Genomic DNA, 16,353 nt, shown 5'->3' with positions numbered 1-16,353 from the left:
CTGTCTCTCCCTCCCAGAACTCTATGATCCATGGCTTCAACCATCAAGTACACGTGGTAATTCTCAAGCCCCAGTCACCTAATTTCAACTGCTCATGGGACACTTCTACCTACATATAATATCACCTAAATATCCACATACATAAAAATTCATTTCCACTACAAGTGGGTTACCTCTTTCTTCCTTATTTCTATCAAGGGAACAACTTTTTAGTTACACAGTCATAAAAGCTCAGAGTAATCACTGACCTATCTCTCTCCACTTCTCCTACAGCCATGCCTCGCTCCCCCTTCCCCCAGAATTCCTTTGGTCAGCTGTGTAAGATGCTTAATGGATTCTTCAATAACTGAGATGGAATCCCTGCTCCTTATCATTTTACAGTATAGTGGGGCAGACATTCATTGTCATAAAATATGACAGAATCATAAAGATAGGAAAGATTAATTGGGGGAGTAAAGCAGACTAGGAAGGAATTTTCATGAAAGAGTAGGCCTCTGGACTGAATCATGAAGGTGTAATGATCACTGGAAGCGAGTAAAGCCTTTCTGTGTTAGTTGGATCCTCTAGGTAGCAGATTTTAAGACAGAGTTAGGAGCGCAAGTGGTTTATTGGGTGGGTATTATCCATTAAAGATAAAAAGGAGAGAGGAGGATTGGGCAGGGAGAGCCCAGACCATGATGAAGATAGGACAAAATCTTGACCAACCCAATGAGGAACTCTGGAGCAAAGATTACTCACTAGAAGAGTCTCACAATGGGCAGAAATAACCAGGCCATGGTACCCACACTGTGCTCAGTCACTGGTTGGGGGCTGCCCAGGAAGAGAATGGCCTTAGCTTAAAGCTGAGGGAGATCCTGAAAGCACTGGAGTTGCAGGATGTCACCTAACTTCGCTGCTTGCAGCTAACTGGCGAGTTCTTTTTTGAAGGGACACCTGAGTGGCAACCTCTACTTTCCTTACACCTTTCCTTTGTATGCTCTTTGGACAGGTTTGGAGAAAATACTTTCTGAGGTCATACCTCATTTGGGTGCTTCCGGTGGAATTCCTTTATTTGTTTGAGTCTATTATAGAATTCAGCAAATTCATTGGGTCCTGAAATGGCATTGAGCTCCTCCTTTCGTAACCTGCAATTTCAGAAAGAAAACAGAGAACACGGAACACAAACTTAGTCCTTTAACCATGGCTCCTCAAAAGCAATAATTCCTGGATTGGCTGTGACTGTCACTTACCCATCCTTATCATCATACAAATCCCTCAGGTTCCCACTGACTTCCATATACCTCTGAAAGGCAAACACAAACCCATCAGGATGAAGCAATCTGTACAACTTAGACCCAAGCAACCAACAAAGGCTCTCTTGTCAAAGCCCAGGGAAACCTCAAGAGATATGGTGTTAAAAGTTCCTGTTCTTTCTGGTACCTTCAACAGACAGCACTGGTTCCTAGTTACTTTTTAAAACAGGTCATTTTGAAGATTAAGTGATGTGATTTGAGGGGTGGCAGAAAGTTCCTATATTTAACTTTCCCTAGAAGTGTCATAAAAGAGAGCCATTGTCACCCTTTGGTAAACAGCAGTTCCCACCTAAGACACTCAAAGATAAAAGGGCGGTCCAAGATGATTTTCACTACTTCAAAAGGCTTGACTGAGGAGTACACAGACTAAATAAAACATCACACAGTTTCTTTTGGATTCGAACTCAGGATGGTATGAGTACGTAGTCCCTTCTCCAAAACTTTTGGGGCCAGATTTGTTTCAGAATTTGGAATTTTTAAGTTCAGAAAAGTACTGCATGCAATATCCCTAGTGGAATCTGGAACACATGTTAATAGTTCTGCAGTGAAACTTACACATTACTTATTAAATGTGATAAAGACCATAAAAAGCCTCCCATCTGTTCAGATCAAGTCAGATTTTTGCCACTAAACAATTACCAGAACAAACAAATAAAAAATCTTTTGTTTTCAGAGCATTTCAGATTTGAGAATTCAGATAAGGGATTAGGGGCTTGTAATATTAATTATCTCCCCAAAATTAGAAACTCTGTGATTAGGTCTTTTATTCTTTTCTAAACAGATTTCAAACATGCAAGAGTAGAGAGCATGGTATAACGAACCTCCATTTACCTACCACTTAGCTTTAACATAAAAACGTATCAGTATGTTGACTTTAATTACTTTTCTAAAAGTAAGAAATTGAACTATTACTAGGAAAATGCAGTGTGGTAGGCAAAAAGTACTTCAAATGCTTCAATACAGTGTTCTGGGAGGAAAACAGTAATACACAGCATTCCCTTTTGGGGAGAAGGGAGAGTACCTTCTAAGCCCGAATGGTTGACTCCTCGTAACTACTCATTGCACGTCCATGGGATACAGAATGCTCTAAGGGGCATCTTTCCAAGTAATTAAGAATGAATAAGAGTTCCCCATTCACAGACGCGAGCAAGGGTGGTTAAGCACCCTTTGGCAGGCATACAAACCCTCGACTGGCCAACCCGGTTACCTTTGTCCAGGGCTCCAGGTGACCCCCCTGCCCCCTTCTTCCAGCCCATCGCGACCCAAAGAGAAGTGGACAGCGGGGCACTCACATCTTGCATGGCCCGTGTGCGGTGGTCAGAATTGATCTGGTCCCGGAGCTGAAGAAAGGCAAACGGTGACACAAGACACCGTTAGTCGGAGTTCTGGAGTTGGAAAGGCCGCCCAAGGGCGGAGCTTATCCGCTCAGGTCTTAGTGGCCCAAGCAGAGAGGCCTCTGGGCGCTGGGCCCGGGGGAAGGTTACCTAGGCCAGAGCTCGGGTAGGAAGCCCCGGGAAGGGGCGGGCGCGGGGCAGGTCTGAGGACCGAAGAAAACTCTCAGAGGTTGAACCCGGGCATGGGGCCCAGCCTCAGGGGTAGCCCCTGCCCAGGCCCCACTCACCGTGGACTTCTTAGTGAGCATCTCTTTAGCCATGACGTCCATGAGCCGTTCCTTCTCCTCGTGATAGCGCCGCTGCTGCTCCAGAATCGTCTCCATCTTCCTTCCTCCGCCGCCGCCTCAAATCAAGCTAGAACACCGACGCTGCCGGAAACAACTCCTGCTGCCTTGCGCGCCCGCGTCCCTAAGCGGCGCGTCCGGCGTCGCCTAAGTTCCGCGGCTGCCGGAAGTTCTTCGGGGACTCGAGGAAAAGTGAGCACCGCAGGAGACCCAGTCAGTGCTATGGAGACGGCTGCAGTGCCCCTGCTGGCCGGGGGTGTGTGGCGCGATGCCGAACGATTTACAGGTGCCTCTAGGGGGCATACAGAAATCCACCAGCCTGGCAGTAAAGAATCTGACCTGGCTTCCTCGGCCGCGTGGCCGGGCGGGTAGGGACCTGGACTGAGTAGTTGAAGAGCATGGATGAGAGCTGGGGAACCGGAACTTGTGTCTCCGGCTCTCAGTGTGACCTGTGACAACGTTTTTTCCTTCTCGAGACATCGGTGTCCTTGTCAGTAAAATCGGGATGATAGCGGGTTTCTTTTCTTCTTCCCTCCTTCCCTCCTTCCCTCTCTCTTTTTCTTTTTTGATACATGGAAACAACCTAATTGTCTATCAGCAGGGGACTGGTTAAATAAAATATGGTACATTCAAGCAGTAAAATGCTATACAGCTATAAAAAAAAAAAAAAATGAGGGCTCTCCTGATGGCGCAGTGGTTGAGAGTCCGCTTGCTGATGCAGGGGACATGGGTTCGTGCCCCGGTCCGGGAGGATCCAACATGCCGCGGAGGGGCTGGGCCCGTGAGCCATGGCCGCTGAGCCTGCGTGTCCGGAGCCTGTGCTCCGCAACAGGAGAGGCCACAGCAGTGAGAGGCCCACGTACCGCAAAAAAAAAAAAAAAAAAAAAAAAATGTAAAAAAAAATGAAGCAAGTCTATATGTCCACTTCTAGGTGGAGAAATGAAAACGTATGTCCATGTGTTCAGACGTTCATAGCACCATTATTCATTATCAAGAAAAACAGGGCGTAACCCCCAAAAGCCATTAACTGGTAAATGTACAAACCAAATGTGGTGTATCCATACGATGGAATGTTATCAGCAATAAAGGAATGTTACAGTATGGATGAACCATGAAAACATCATGCTAAGTGAAAGAAGCCGGACATAAAGAACGACATTAGTGTCTGTTGGGATGGCAAATCTATAGAGACAGAAAGTAGATGAGCGGTTGCCTGCTGCTGAAGGTGAGACCGGAAGTAACTGCAAAAGACGCAAGAAATCTTTTGGAGGTGATAGATATGTTCTAAAATTGGATTGTGGTGATAGTGGCACAAATCTATTAAATTTGCTGAAATTAATTGAACCGTACACTCAAATTGGGTGAATTTTATGGTATGTAACTCATACCTCTATAAAACTGTTTAAAAAATCTGTATGAATTCAGATGGAAATATGGCCACACAGAGTGAAAAAAGCTAGAGGCACAACAGTGTATATAAAAATAAATACACAAAGAGATTATTTCTGGAAGGATATCCAAGTAACAGTAAACCATTGTTGTTTATGAGGAGACAGACTGGAAGATCTGGTATGGTAGGGACGTTTTTCTTTGTATATGTCCAAAGTACAGCATGAAAAATTTTTCATAACATATACATGCATTACTTTTTTAATTTAAAAACTTTTCATTTAAAACTAAAAATGAGAATACATATATGCACATGCCTGCTTAACAAAAAAGAACTAGGAGGTTATAATCTAACAAGGAGGGCTTCTCTGGTGGCGCAGTGGTTGAGAGTCCACCTGCCGATGCAGGGGACATGGGTTCGTGCCCCGGTCTGGGAAGATCCCACACGCCAGGAGTGGCTGGGCCCCTGAGCCATGGCAGCTGAGCCTGCGCGTCCAGAGCCTGTGCTCCGCAGTGGGAGAGGCCACAACAGTGAGAGGTCCGCGTACCGCAAAAAAATAAAAAAACAAGGAGTTATTAGTGATTTACCTTTCCTTTTTGGAATTCTCTAACTTTTCTATAATAAGCATGAATTGCTTTTTGTTTTTTAAAGTTTGAAAAATAACAGAGATAATGACTTTTGTCCTGCCTGCTCATGGGGTGTTGTGAGGGTCATATTTATGTCTAAAAATTTAAGCAAGACCTCAACCTTAGGGAGAGGACCCCTGGACACAACTCCTCCCCAGAAGTTTTTCCTGCACCTCTAGGAAAGAGGTAAGAAATTTCTTTTCTGGATTGCGGAGACAGCGCGTGTATCTTTTGCGGGGTAGGGTGGGTGGTGGGTAAAGGTTTGGGATCTACTGTATTTCATCGAATATGAGACAATGTTAAAGCCACCATTATTTTACGGTCGACTAAGAAAGAAAGAACAAAAATTGTCAACTAAACTATGTCACACTTGATTAGACGCTGCGTCTGGGTTTCTGAGATGTTAAATCTGAAAGATGTTTATCCTGAAATCAATGACACATTGTTGTACTTGCACATCCCTTTCCTCTTTGGTGGGTGGACCACCTAAGCACCATTCACCTGATGCCTTCCTTCCCCGAAAACCTTCTCCTTCCCCATTCTTTCAAACCAGTCACCAAGTCCTGTCTTTTCCATTCCTGCTGCCACCTGTCTCATTATCTCTCACCTGAACCACTGCACTAGCCTCCTAGTCAGTCTGCTCATCTTACCCCTCCAATCCATTATTCACGCTGCAGCGGAGTGATCATCTCACACCCCTGCTTAAACATTTCCACGGGCTGCTTTACCCGCAGGGTGAGGTCTGTTTGACTTGGCATTCGGCGTTTCATGACCTGGCCGCTGCCTGACGTTTAGTCTCTTGGCGCTTCCCCCGAATGAAATTACTTGCTGCTTCCCCAAAGCACACCATATGTTTTTTCAGGCCTCCAGGCCTTTGCACTAGCTGTTTTCTATGCTTGGACTACTCTTCCTCAGCAGGTATTTATTGAACATGTAGTAAGTGCCTGAAGCTGAGAGTGGAGGGGTGAGCAAGGCAGGCGTGAGCCCAATCCTCAGAGGCTGGTGGAAGAAAGAGACAAAAAATGTCGACATACAATCATTAATTATAAGCACACATGGTGGGCATTCGTAAAGGTTTGTAGAAAATGTCAACCACGGCTTCAGAAAGTTTAGGATTCGAATTGGGCCGGGGAGGCAGTGTCGATCTACCTATGTGACTTTGGGGAACTAACGAGTGGAGTCTCCACCTCCGTGAAATGGAAAAACGCCCGCCCCATAGGATTTCTGGGAGGATTTCTTTTGAGATACATATAATCACGCGGTTCTGCCGGACCGGAGGGCCCCTCCCCCACAGGGCGCCGAGGGTCCGCCCGCCCCGCGCGCGGGCCCCCACCCGGGAAGGCCGCTGGCGGTACGTGAGCGCCTCAGCCTGCGCCGCAGCCAGCGCGCACGAGTCGGGCTCCGACGGTCTGGACCGCGGAGCCCAGACCGCAGGCCGCCGAGAGAGCAGGGGCAGGGGCGTCGGACGCCGGGAGAGGGGAGCAGCGCTCCGCCCCATCTCCCCATTTTGGGGGATAGCCCCCCTCGCTCATTCCCGCCCCCGCCCTTGAATCACGGGGAGGCGGGGCCACGACCCATTCATGCCGGGAATCGGATCCAGATGTTCCTGTGGCGCGTGCAGCTGCATCCTTGCCTTTTTTGGCAAAAAACGTGCGGCCGCGAGCGGATCCCGGGCCGCCTCCGCTAATCCTCGGGAAGAGGGGGAAGGGGGGCTGAGGGTCCGGGCCCAGATTGGGGATCCGCACCCGGTGCTCGGCGGGGTTTGGGGAGAGATGGTAAGGGAGGGGGGCGATTTGTACCCGACGGAGAACCCAACGCCGTCGGCCCGCCCTGCTTCTGTCCGGAACCTCCCCCAAACCCCTCCCTTCCCCACTCGGAGGAAAAAGCCCTTTGCCAGCAGGGGGGAAGCCAGCTAAGCCTGAGAGGGACAGTAGCGGCCGCGGGGATCCCCTTTCTCGGGAGAGATTTCCCACCCCGCCTGGCAGCTTCCTCCTCTGCCCTGCATGGAGGAGGTCGAGGTCGGGAAGAGCCTCCGAGTCCCGTGGTGTGCGAAGGAATCCTCCCTGCCCCTCCACCCCCAGACAAACACACAGAGGCCTTCGCTTCCTCATACTGCTTTATTGCAGAATCTGAAAGGGGGGTGAGCCAAACCCACCCCTCTGCCCATCTCTGGGCAGAATGGAGCTGAAATGAAATGAAACGAGAAAACACTCGACAGCAAGGGCTGGGCAAAACCCTGTACCCTAGGACCCCCTAACCAGTGAACCCCTGATGTGCTGCCCAGACAGCCCCATCCCTGGGAATAGCGGTGGGATGGGGGTGGGGAGTGTCAAGTCTGAGTACAGTCCACTTTGGAGGACTTCTCAGGCACCCATAGGAGACCTAAAGTCTTCAGGGGAGAAGTCTAGATTGAAGGGGGCTGGGGTCCCAGAGCTCTGATTTAGGGGAAGCCGGACCATAGGGAGAGGACTGAGTTCTGGCGCTCAGGCTTGGGGAGGGGATTTGAATGGTGGAGGCTCCGTAAGAGCCCAAGTTTGGGGGCCCTGGGTCAAGAAGTACCAGATTGGGGATGTTGGAGTGGGGAGGCTGAATCCTGGAGCCCAGGGGTAGCCCCAGTTTGGGGAGGGGCTGGGTCCCAGAGGTGGTTTGGAAAAGGAGCCTTAGTCCTGGAGCCCTGGTTTGGGAGGGCCTGGGCCCAGGAGCCCTGGCTCAGGGCCCCGCCTGGCTGCAGCCCTGGCACAGCACTTGGTCTCCGTCCGGCACGAAGCCCTGGCCCACCAGGGAGGTGGAGCATCGGGCGCAGGAGAAGCAGCTGTGGTGCCAGTGGCGGTCTTCAAAGGACACATACTTGCCTTCACCGAGTCCTGGAGGGAGGCTGGAGGTTAGCTCTGTGATCTGGAGGGTGGGCGGTCCTGTCCCTCGGCCTCACCCAGTACCAGGTCCCATTCCCTTGCCTACACTCTACCCACTCTGTCCTCTGACCCTTTGTCCCACCTGTGATGGGGCGCTTGCAGCTGCTGCACTTGGGTGCAAAGAGTTCTCCAAAACAGGCCACACAGTAGGGATCGTCATCTCGGGAGGTGAACTGCTGCCCTGCCAGGGGCGTCTGGCAGCCGGTGCAGACCAGGCATTCCCGATGCCAGGGCTGGTCACGGTATGTCACGCCACCCTGCGTCAGTGTCTGTGGGGCGGCGTCTGTCAGCAGGGGGAGTGGGGATTCCGACCCCACGACAGAGCCTTGCTCACCCCACCCCCGTGTGCAGTGGAGCTCGGCACCCCCGCCCCGCCGGCCCAGCCCCCACCTTGCTGCAGCGGGCGCAGCGAGGAGCAAACTTGTTCTCATAGCAGGGCACGCAGTAGTGAGCACCCTTGTCGGGCACAAAGGAACGGGAGCCCAGCGGCTGCTCACAGCTGCTGCACAGGAAGCAGTGCTCATGCCACGTCTGGCCTCCGTACTCCAGCTTCCGGGATCCTGTGGGGAACAGGGGTCCCACTCAGAGGCTGAGTCCCGAGCTCCTGAGTGCCACCCTCTGCCACCCCCCGAGGAGGGTCCCCGCTGCTCCCACAGGCTACAGGGTGGTGTCCGTGCATTTGCAGCAGGATCCCCACCGCACCTATTGCACATGCTAACCACCTCCCCCCAACACTGGATATGCTGGCTAAGCACATGCTAGGCCCCCATAAACTAGACCTGAGGGTTTGGCATAGGTGAAGTCCCCACATGTACCAGAATATGACGATCTCAGCATACGCCAGGCCTCCAGGTCACAGGCACGATGACTCAGTATATGCTAAGCGCTTATATACCAGATGTGATAGTGTGAGCACACACACAAAGACTCCATATACGAGGCAAGCAAGTCCCTGCCCACACGGAGTTCTGCCCCGGACGCGATAGATTCAGAACATAATAAGCCCCGGCATATCCTAGTCATGCCAATCTCCACGTGTTCTAAATCTTCACATTCTATTAGCCATGCAGGTTGCCATACATGTTAAGCCCTTTATTTATATGTCTTTGCACACACCAAGCCCCAATGCAACAAACTGACAGTCTCAGCACACTCGCAGCTCCTATGTGTGCCAAACATGCTAAGCCCCCAGGTGTGTGTCATGCGTTGTCAGTCCCTGTGCGTGCTGAGCTCCCAAGAGCAAATAAGCACGACAGACACTGCACGCAGTAAATTTCCAGGAACGCGCTGCGTGTGCAGGTCTTTACCAAGCCTCCATGTTGTATCAGACAGGCATGCCAGTCCCTTACAAGAACCCTACACAGATGCCAGGCATGCCAGTCCCACGCACAACGAGGCCCTGGGAGCCCCCGGAAACGTACCGGGCATGACGGTCTCCCCGCAGGCAGAGCACTGTGAGGAGAAGGCACTGCAGTAGCAGTCGTTACAGAGCAGCTCGCTGTCCTGGCAGGTGAAGGGCTCGTCGGCCAGGGAGCGCTGGCAGCGGCAGCAGCGGAAGCAACCCTCGTGGAAGTGGCGGTCTTCGTAGAACAGCTCCTGTGTGGAGCACAGCAGGGGCACTGGCACCTTCGCCCCCTCCTGCCAGCCTCCACCCACTCCCTGCCCTGTGTGGTCCAGTCCTTACCCTCGAGTCGTGCCCGATAAGCTGCTGGCACTCGGCGCACGTGTTGGCGAAGGTGTTGTCATAGCAGGGCACACAGTAGGGTCCGTTGTCCGTCTGGATGTATTTGCGCCCGTACAGGGACTCGCTGCATTTTGCACAGTCAAAGGCCTCGCTCATGGTGGCTGTGAGTGAGCCCTGTTAGGGACACAAGGTGGGGCAGGGGTCACCCAGAGGGGCTGTGGCTTAGCCCACTGCGTCTTAAAAAAAGCAAGAACTAGGCATAGGAAATGCCAGGTCAGAGCAGGTGGTGATGGGGAATGGGTGTTTCTGGGAACACAAAGAGTCCTGCATGTTTATTTCTGTATTTAACGTTGGGGATGAGAGGGGGTCAGGAAAAAACCAGGAAGCAGAAGTTCTTTTCTTATCTTGGCCCTGGCAGAACTGGGGGGAGGGGGCTTTTCCTGGGTCAATGACTCATTTCCTGTCCCTGCATTTAGCCTGAGCTTAGCCTCCACTGTCCCTACTGTCCCCAAGGGGGTAAGAGCAAGGACACGGAGCCACCCCACCCTGTCCCATATGAACAGCACTCTCACCCTCTCCTGACTCCCAGGAAGGGACCCTAGGGGTATACCCAGAGCTCTGGAGTGGGGAGCTTAGGGATGAGAATGGGGCTGTTTGCACTCCACGCCCCAAACCCCAGCCAGGAAACAGCGGAATGTAAGAAGGATGCTGGGCCAGTGAATGGTGGAGGTGGAGGAGGCTGATGGGAGAAATCACATTGGGCCTCCCCTCCCAGGAGAATCCAGCAACAAGGACTTCAGAGGCTCAGCCTAGGTTTAAGCAGGAAGGAAATCCTGCAGGCTGGACACAGCCAAGCTTCCCCAGCTGGACCCTCTGCCCTCACCCCCTCCATCTCCCGCTGGGTCTCTGGTCACACCAGCCTGGGCAGCCTTGGCCTGCAACACCTGCAGCAGCTGTGGCAGCACAGATGGCCAGATGTCAGGTTTTGCCAGCCAACAGGGGAGGAAAAAAGGGAAATGAGATGCTTGGGGACGGAGAGGGGAACTGGAGGTTATGCAGTGTGCCTCCTGCTGTCTCCTGCCGGTCATCACTCCTGGCAGCGACTGGCAAAGCCCCAGAATCTTTCCATCCCCTGGGTCATTATTTCCCTCTCCCTGCCTCTGGGAGAGACAGCCTCTCCCCAGCTTTTTGAAGGGTTTGGGGCCGGGGAGTGAAGGGTGAGAGAGTGGGGCCACCGAAGACATTTCCTCTCCAATCAGGCCTCCCTACGGTGGGCAGTCAGGAAAGGGGGAGCCCTGAGCGCTGTTGCTGCAGACACCCAGCCCCCCACCAAACCTCAGACACTTTCCATTTTCTCAGGAACAAAGCATGTTTGTGGGATGAGGTCATCCACACAGCTGCCTCTGCAGCAGGAGCTTGGGGAGTAGGGAGGGTGAGGAAGTGGGGTCCCCAGTCCCTTCTGCTGCCCCTGATTCCAGTCTCTAGCCCCAAATTCAGAGCTCCCCACCCCCAGTCTCCTCCATCATGAAGCCTGCTCTCTGAGGACTGGGATCCCGGGGTGGGTGGAGAGGAACCACTTGGACCCTAGGAAGGGGATGTTCTCACAGCTGCAGATGGGCCCCAGGAGTACAAAGGAACCCACCAACACACTCCTCCACATTAGACCCCAGTAACTGGCAGTCCCCAGAGCCTGGCCTGGCTCACGCTGAAGGCGAAGCCCTCCTTTTCTCAGCCCCCCCCCCCCCCCGCAGGAAATTCTAGCCAACAAGCGTGGCTCTGGTTTGGAGTTCAGACTCCAGGCGCCAGCAGACGCCCCAAGCCTGGGGGCCTGGCTCTTCCGAAGGGGTGGCTCATGAACCCACAGCTGCCCTTCTGTACGATGGGAGGACACTCAGTTCATACCCCAGGCCAGGGCATGAGGCCGCCAGGAGTCGGGGTCTTCAGAGCCGGGACTTCTGGGCTGGGGGCTATGCTGGAGGGTGGAGGGTATCCCTCCACCTCAGTCCGCTCCTCGCCATTCAGGCCTGGGTTTCCTCTGGCGCAACATCTGAGGGTTGCCTGGGCTGTGAGCCACCGGGCAGCGGGGGCCACACAGGTGGAGTGTGGCCATGCATCCATCCATGAGTGACCTGGGCCCTTCCTTCCTTCCTGGCTTGGCCCCCAACAGCTCTGTCATCTTCCCAGGTCCAGACTAGCCCTAGGCCTGCCTACTGGGAGGCAGTCACCACTCTGAGACAGGGGCACCCTAAATAGGGTATGGGCGTGGCTTCTGTTTCTTTCCCAGAATCCCCTAGTCTATCCAGCTGGGCTCTGGTGAGGACAGAGTGAAGGGCACTATCAAGGCCCACCTGTCTCTGCCTTTTGTCTGCCCCTCCCCCCTCCCCCTTTCCCTGGCAGGACTGGGGGACTAAAGGGAGCCAGTCCTGTATTCCTTCACGGCTGGTAGGGGGGTCGGGGGGAGAGCGCTCAATCTGCCAGATGGCTCTCGGCCGCTGCCCCCAACACACACACCTGCCTACACCTGACCCACACACACATCTGACCCCTCCCCGTGAACCTCCTGCAGCTCAAAATGGCTGGATAATGGTCGTGGCCTGTGCTGTGTAGAGGCTTGAGCTGTGAAATATAAACCTGGGTGATCTTGGGCAAGTCACTTAAGCTCCCTGAGCCTGCTTCCCCATCTACTACTACCTCCTACCTCCTAGGGTTGTTGCCAGGCTTAAATGTGATGATACTTGGAAAGCACCTGGGAGATACTAAGTAGTCAGTAAATGGTAGCTCTTAGTGTTTTATTATTAGCCCCTCACTCATATGGGGGTCAGTCAACAGTTTCTCAGCCAGGCCTGGGTCAGGGGGCTGGCCTGGGACTTGACCTTGACATTCTCAGCGGGGGCCCAGGGAGAGAACAAAAAGGGAACCCCCTACTTCTGCTGGGGGAGCTGAAGAGGCCCAGGCCGTGGGGCTCACTGAGACCAGTGGGGCCAGTCTGACTCCAGTGAGCATAACTCTGAAACCCCCAACACAGGTACACAGGTGTACACACCTGCATGCTGCTTTGCCTCTCATAAAGCGCTTTCCCACCCACCCACCATCTATCAGATCGCACAAAGGGCAGGCGGGATAGGGTATCATCCTCATTTTACAGCTGAGCACAGAGGCCAGGGACAGGGCAGGGGCATGCCCAAAGTCACTCAGGTATCAGAGAGCTCAGGTCCCTTGCCTCCCAGCCTGGAGCCCTTTCCTGTTTCCCTAGAAATGGTGGTGGACGGGGTGGTCAGTGTTTAAGAGCAGCGGGACAGGAGATACTGGATGATATCACTAGTACAAGAGCCTGGCTCTTCTCCCCAGCTGCCAGCCCTGTGACTGGAAGACACCCAGAAGTCTTTCCAAGTACCCATGCCAACCGCTCAACCCCTTCGCCCCCCTCCACCCCTCACTGTCCAGGAGGACCCTGTCCAGGTCCCACAGCTGTGACTCAGGATCAGAACAGACCCCTCCCCCAGCTTCCAGGAGTTGACAGGGGACTTGAGGGGAGAAATCAAACTCCCCCCACCCTCACCCCTGCTACTAGGCATCCACCCCAAACTCTCCACTCTCTTCCCCGCCCCCGCCATGGGGCCTGGGAGTCAGAGCAGTTTGGGAGAAGGGGGTGGGAAGCAGGATCCAGCAGCTGCTCTGGGGACAGAAGAGGAACAGTTCATTCACCCCGGGTCCCCCAGGGCTGAAGCAGCGCGTCCAAGATTTGAGTTTAAAAATAAGCTGGGGCTGTCTCGGAGAGTGCGTAGGGCTCCTTCGAGTCTTACTGTCTCATGTCTCAGGTCCTCTGCCTCACAGGGGCTCAGTTGGCCCAGTGTTTCTGTTTCCCCACATCCTCCCTTCCCAATCTTTCAGGCCTGAGTCCCGCGGGGTCTGTCTTGAAAACTGTCACTGCCCCTCCATGACATCTGTCTCTTGGCGTCTAGCTCTGCTCCACTCAGCACGTCTGTGTCTGTACACTTCAGCAGCTGTCTGTATGTTTCCGTGTCTCTGTGTCTCTGACTGGTTATCTCCCCACGGCAGCCTCTGTGGATTTCTACCACTGTCTGCCCAAGTCTTGGCATCTCAAGGGTCTCTAAAGGGTGGAATGTCTTGGTCCCTACCCACCGCCCTTCTCTATCTCTTAGCATCTCTGTATGCCTGAGTGTGTCTGTCTCCAGTCTCTGGATGTCTTTCTAGGCCTCTCAGAGGCTGGTTTACCACAAGGTTAACGAAGCTTAAGCTTCGGGGCTCCTCATTTGCCCAGAACCCTCCAAGGCCCTGGAGAGGGCTGACAGCACGTCTGGGGTCACTGCATGCTTCTTCCTAAAATGCTCCGCTCCACAAAACCTGGGTCGGACCCTACGCCTCGGGTCTGCCTCCCGGTGACTCTACGCCCAAGTCTCTGTCCCTGTTTCGGGTATCTCCGCAGCCTCCTTGTCTAAGCTCGCCGCTCCTGTCTTGTCTCGGTCTCTTGCTCCACCGGGCGTTCTGGAAGCCGGTTTCTCGAACCCTCCCGGTCTCTCTCGACTCTCGCTTTTCCACTTCAAACTTGGCCCCCTGCCCCACCTAACTGGCGTTGCAGCGCCCGGAGCGGTACGGTTCCGGGGGCGACCCCCGGGGCTCGGCGCCCGCGCGCCACCGCCTCCTAGCGTGTTCCCTGTGCCCGCGACCGGACCCAGGCGGGGACAGGGGGCGGGGGCCGCGGCTGCCCTTAACCCCCGGCTGGCCGCCTCTCCTTTCCCGCCAGAGGGCGGGGGCCGGGAGCCGGGATGGGGAGCCGGGCTCGCCGGGGAGCTCACCTCGAGGCAGGCGGCGAGAGCGGGGCGCGGCGCTCGCGTGGGGCGGGGGGTGGCGGGCAGCCGGGGCCGCGTCCCTCGGCGCCTCCTACCTGCGGGCCGGGCCGAGCGGGACCGAGCTAGCTGCCGGCGAGGCTGCCGGCGGCGCACGGACTGTGTGGGCGAGCGGGAGCGCGGCCCCAAGCCCTCCCCGAGGAAGTGAGCGCGGGGGCCCGCCCCGCCCGGACCCCGCCCCCGGCCTCCCCTGCCCGCGGGGTGCGGACCCCGCCCCCGGCCCTCGTCCTGGAGGCTGGGGGCCAGACCCCGCCCCCACCTCCCTTTAAGGCTGGAGCCTGCCCCAGCCCCCTGGGCCCGCCGGGCCTAACCTGGCTCTACCAACCTTCGTGGGCGGCCAGGACCCCGCCCCTGTCCCCTCCCTGCAGCTTTTGCTGTCCTCCCTCTCTTTCCCCACTCTCCTTACCTCCCCCCACCCCAGTCCCCAGCGGCTAGCTGTATTCAGTCTCAGGCAAGGGATACAGGAGGCAGCCGACCAAGGTCCATTTGGGGACCCAGAGGGTCCTCATGCCCTTTTCGTGTCCCCTCCCCCTCGCAGTTTACCCCCAGGGATCACACTCTGCCCAAATTTGTAAAAGAGGACTTATTCCAGCCTGTTGGAGGGGGTGGTTTTGACCCTGCTGTCGCGGCCCTGTCAGTGGGAACGAAGGTGTTCTCTGGAAACAAGGAGTGAAGTCTAAGGACCCCTTCTATAGGGCCTTGACCTTCAAAGGGCATCATTCCACAACCCTGAGTGGTGAAGACAGAAGTAACCACCTCCTCACCTCCAGCTGCATCGTGGGACAGAGAAATCCTCCCTTGGTCTCCACAGTGCCCAGGAACAGTTTTGACCTTTGAGGCCTAGGGGAGACCCTAATCCTTGGCCCCATGATTTTTGAGCTTCTCAGGAAGGGGTGTGAGGAGTGTGCAAGGATGGGGCGCTGCAGGGGCGGTGGAGGGAAGTCCTCCCCGACCTCTACAGTTTCCAATCTTCTGGCTTCCTCCCTGTGCCCTGCCCGGGCGGGAGGATTGGCGTCTGCCAGGGACACAAGGCCCCTCCAGGTCCTTGAGGCCACCGCCCCTGGGATCCTCAGGCTTGTCACTAGGAATAAATAGCCTCGATCTGGAAGGGTGGGGGAGGGAGGAGGAGGCTCTGCTGTTCTGTTAGCAAAACAAGAGACAGCAAACCAACCCTGGAAATAACCTCCTCAGAGTCTAGAGTAGAGATTCAGGTGCCCACAGAGGCTCTCCCATCCCACAGGCTGGGTCCAGCCCAGCTCTCAGAGCAGAGACTCATTCCCTCCCAGGCTGGGGCTGCTGAGTACCCTCCTCTCCCACTTCTGAATCACACGCCTACCTTTCTGGGTCCCAAGTCACACTTGAGGTCAGGTTTCCTTTCAAAATTAACTAATTCCTTATTATTGTTGTTCCTGATGCCTAAACGGTTAAGTGTCATGAGGGCAGGGACTGCGGACTTCTGGTTCACCACTGCATTCTCAGTACCTACTCCAATGTCTGGCACGTAATAAATATCTGATGAATGAATGAATGATGGACACTGCTTCCATTTGGACTCCCACACCCCAGATTGGACCACAGGCACATGCTAGCTGGAGCCCAGGGAGGGCACAGCCAGCCCATGGGTGGGCCTTGCTCTGGAATTTGCCTTGCAGGCGTAGGAGACTCCTAGCCCAGGGGAGTGCAGGGAAGACTGCCTGGCTGGAGGAGATGGCAAGAAGGGGTTTGCTCTGGGGTGAGGGGAGGGCAAAGGTGAGCATCCTTCAGAAAGGGAGGAGTTATGAGTGAGTAAGGAAGGTGCTGGATCAAAGGTAGGGTTGGGGGGGGGGGGGTTTTTTTTTTTTTTAACTGAAGTACAGTTGATTTACAATGTTGTGTTAATTCTGCTGTACAGCAAAGTGATTTG

General features: G+C 54.5%; 2 protein-coding genes across 4 annotated transcripts in view; both read right to left on the bottom strand.

The window, feature by feature from the left end:
• Positions 1-3,183, bottom strand: part of SF3A3 (splicing factor 3a subunit 3) — a 29,417-nt gene extending 26,234 nt beyond the window's left edge. Inside the window, exons 1-4 of the mRNA XM_027109033.1 lie at positions 2,914-3,183; positions 2,585-2,632; positions 1,230-1,282; positions 1,019-1,124 (exon numbers count right to left, since the gene is read on the bottom strand). Of these exons, the coding sequence (XP_026964834.1) occupies positions 1,019-1,124; positions 1,230-1,282; positions 2,585-2,632; positions 2,914-3,009 (303 nt within the window). The 5' untranslated portion in view covers positions 3,010-3,183. The remainder of the gene's footprint in view (positions 1-1,018; positions 1,125-1,229; positions 1,283-2,584; positions 2,633-2,913) is intronic.
• A 3,904-nt stretch (positions 3,184-7,087) lies between these two features.
• FHL3 (four and a half LIM domains 3) lies at positions 7,088-14,589 on the bottom strand. 3 transcript variants are annotated; one of them, XM_027109030.1, is made up of 6 exons: positions 14,400-14,589; positions 9,583-9,756; positions 9,320-9,494; positions 8,289-8,458; positions 7,981-8,167; positions 7,088-7,850 (listed from the first exon to the last, which is right to left on the bottom strand). In XM_027109030.1, exons 2-6 carry the CDS (start codon positions 9,736-9,738, stop codon positions 7,696-7,698), a joined length of 843 nt encoding a protein of 280 aa, XP_026964831.1. In that variant the 5' UTR covers positions 9,739-9,756; positions 14,400-14,589; the 3' UTR covers positions 7,088-7,695. The 3 variants fall into 3 exon arrangements, with proteins under 3 accessions (XP_026964831.1, XP_026964832.1, XP_026964830.1); XM_027109031.1 differs by having other exon boundaries at positions 14,489-14,509; XM_027109029.1 differs by lacking the exon at positions 14,400-14,589 and adding an exon at positions 11,485-12,932.
• Positions 14,590-16,353: the final 1,764 nt, after the last annotated feature.

The sequence above is a fragment of the Aethalodelphis obliquidens genome, unplaced genomic scaffold (assembly GCF_003676395.1).
Source record: "Aethalodelphis obliquidens isolate GAN/ISIS:26980383/991018 unplaced genomic scaffold, ASM367639v1 scaffold9, whole genome shotgun sequence".
NCBI classification, from domain to species: domain Eukaryota; kingdom Metazoa; phylum Chordata; class Mammalia; order Artiodactyla; family Delphinidae; genus Aethalodelphis; species Aethalodelphis obliquidens.
Note: the sequence above shows the minus strand (reverse complement) of the source record. Positions and strands in the feature narration are given on the sequence as shown.